This window comes from Corticium candelabrum, chromosome 2, assembly GCF_963422355.1.
Source record: "Corticium candelabrum chromosome 2, ooCorCand1.1, whole genome shotgun sequence".
Lineage (NCBI taxonomy): Eukaryota > Metazoa > Porifera > Homoscleromorpha > Homosclerophorida > Plakinidae > Corticium > Corticium candelabrum.
The window spans coordinates 9,765,436-9,767,935 of record NC_085086.1 but is presented as its reverse complement, the minus strand read 5'-3'; the positions used below and the strand labels follow the sequence as shown (position 1 = coordinate 9,767,935).

Genomic DNA, 2,500 nt, shown 5'->3' with positions numbered 1-2,500 from the left:
TGTTAAGTTTTCTCTCTTTAAATTTAATGAATTATTACCATCTTAGATCTTGAAACCAGGAGCATTATGCGTGAAAGTTGGCGATAAAATGGATCTTCGGCTCCCCTCCATTTGCTTTCTAGAAATAGAGTTAGAAGCAGGCAGGGAATATCATGTCCAGGGAAGAGACGACGGCATAAAAATCGTTTTCGATCAAAACTCTTATGTCGAGCCGTGGCCTGAAACGACGGGCACTGAATGCAAAGCCAAAGTGACAAGAGAATGTATCAAGCGCCCGTGTTTCAAATTCAAGGGAAAGAATATCCGTAAACTTTGCCATAAATTGCGTAAAGGCAAGTGCTCAAAAGTTATTCGTAAACAGTGTAAGGACAAGCTTGAATTTGATGAGTACGTTCTTAAATTAAAAGACGGTGCAATATGCGAAAGGCAAAATTTATGTGACTAGATTGAGTGCGAAGAGAGACTTGCTTAGACTATTGCTGGTCTGTTTTTCTTAATTGTGTTCGTTGTATGAAATAGTAAACATTAATTTGTTTACAAAATTTGTGGTGTACGAAACTTCTGTTTGCTGGAATAACAAGTTTGTGTTATGTTGAATATTGCATTGGATTACAATGGTTAAAGAACATTATAAGCCTAAGTTTGCGTAGGCGGAGCGTAACCGCGACAACTTCTCAATCGACAAATATAGAAATCGCAAGCCAATGTAACCAAATTATCACGTCCAGTCGACGTATGTCGAATTATCCGGGTAAACGAGTCTTTCAGACCTGGAAATTTTTTTGGGTAAGTATAGCGCGTACACCACATACTTTTAGGTATTTAACAAAGTTATGTTTGGAGACATAAATGTCTTTAAACATTCTAATATAACAACAAACACTTTAATATCACAACAAATAAGTTTCATTTCATAATATTTCGGATGCGGTGGGTGTGTCGTTGAAGAGGTGGGGTCCCGTTTCCCAAGACTCCACCCGTCTATCCGCGTATGGGCTGGGCTACATATTCACTTCATTGTCCTCAAATGCAATTGATCATGAGCCGTTCTATTGCATCGAATTTATGATGGTGTGTGTGTGTGTGTGTGTGTGTGTGTGTGTGTGTGTGTGTGTGTGTGTGTGTGTGTGTGTGTGTGTGTGTGTGTGTGTTTGTGTGTCTGTGTGTTTGGGTGTCACAATTCACTTGAGTGGGAGGGGTTATTGGGTAGTTGTGATTGGGTAATTGAATGACAGAGCCTAGTGACAGAGGTATTGACTGAAGAACGGCGTTTCGACTGCAGAGCGACGCTTGACGAACCGGGAGAGAGCTAAACGACGGAGTGAGTCGAGAGGCGCTGGTGCCAGAGAAGCTATGAGACGGAAAAGAAGACTTTTAGGAGAGAGACGATTGGTCAAGGTGTCAGATGAATGCAAAGACGGAGAAGGAGACGCCGGAAGTCTCTAACTAGTGGTGTACATATTAATATTTTGTAACCAACTACTTACGTCTTGAATTAATCCTAGCAATATACTCGTAACTAACGTCCGTGTCCATGGCGTCTCAGCAACGATAGCCCTGCTTATCTTCTATACGTACCTTAGCGTGACAATGCGCAATTCAAAAAATATTTATATACATCATGATTTAAAAATCTAAAATGCAGGACTGAGGATCACGCCCATACTTTTCAGCAAAACTACTGTTGTGGCATCATGTCCTCCATATCACGGATGAGGTACAGCTAACACCCTTACAATACCGTCGACTTAAAATCGAGATCCCGTATCTGTACGAGCCAAAGCCTGCTACTTGCAGTAAACACTATCTAGAAGAGCAAGCAAAGACTTATGTCATCGCTCGGTTTAGAGATCTGGTTCCACATCATCACGTGCTTTCGCAGATAATACGCAAATCAACAACGGTAGGTACTCAACATCTCGAATTCTGGAGGATTGCACGACCTTTTTTCGTAGTAAGACAATAACAGAGTGTTTTTTTATGATTGCTCTGTGTTGTCACATTCTTTTGTGACATCTTTGTCTCTAGTTATATCCTCTGGGGAATGACGAGTGAGGAGTCAGAGTCTACTTTTCCTTACATCATATTGTAAGATTCTTATTACTTAATATTTGGCATTATTTAAACAGTTCTAACTATAATTATCCAATATTACAAGAAATGTGTACAAACTATCACTTGCTAGGAGTGTTATCAAAGCGATGCATCAATAACAAATAGTTTATGTTACAAGGTCTTGTAGCAACAGGAATTACAAAATGCGTTCGTATCTGAAGTAATACAATAACCTACACTATATAATTCTAGATTGATGCAAATTATTTAAGTTACAGCTATCTAAAATATCTGTCTTGATGTTGCAAATACTGGATGCTGAAGATTCAACCCTGATGGCTGTTATTAACATATAGAGTCAATGACAAATCAGTGATGTTCTCTATACTTTACAGCGTGTGTCTCCACGTATGCAGTTTAGATAAAGAAGTCTGCATTGTTAAAA

The 2,500-nt window shown here is 39.3% G+C and overlaps 1 protein-coding gene across 2 annotated transcripts in view; it reads left to right on the top strand.

The window, feature by feature from the left end:
- LOC134198540 (complement C3-like) overlaps positions 1-626 on the top strand; it is a 9,698-nt gene extending 9,072 nt beyond the window's left edge. For both annotated transcript variants that reach the window (XM_062667953.1, XM_062667952.1), the window contains one exon: positions 47-626. In XM_062667953.1, coding sequence (XP_062523937.1) covers positions 47-445 — 399 coding nt within the window. In that variant the 3' untranslated portion in view covers positions 446-626. The remainder of the gene's footprint in view (positions 1-46) is intronic.
- Positions 627-2,500: the final 1,874 nt, after the last annotated feature.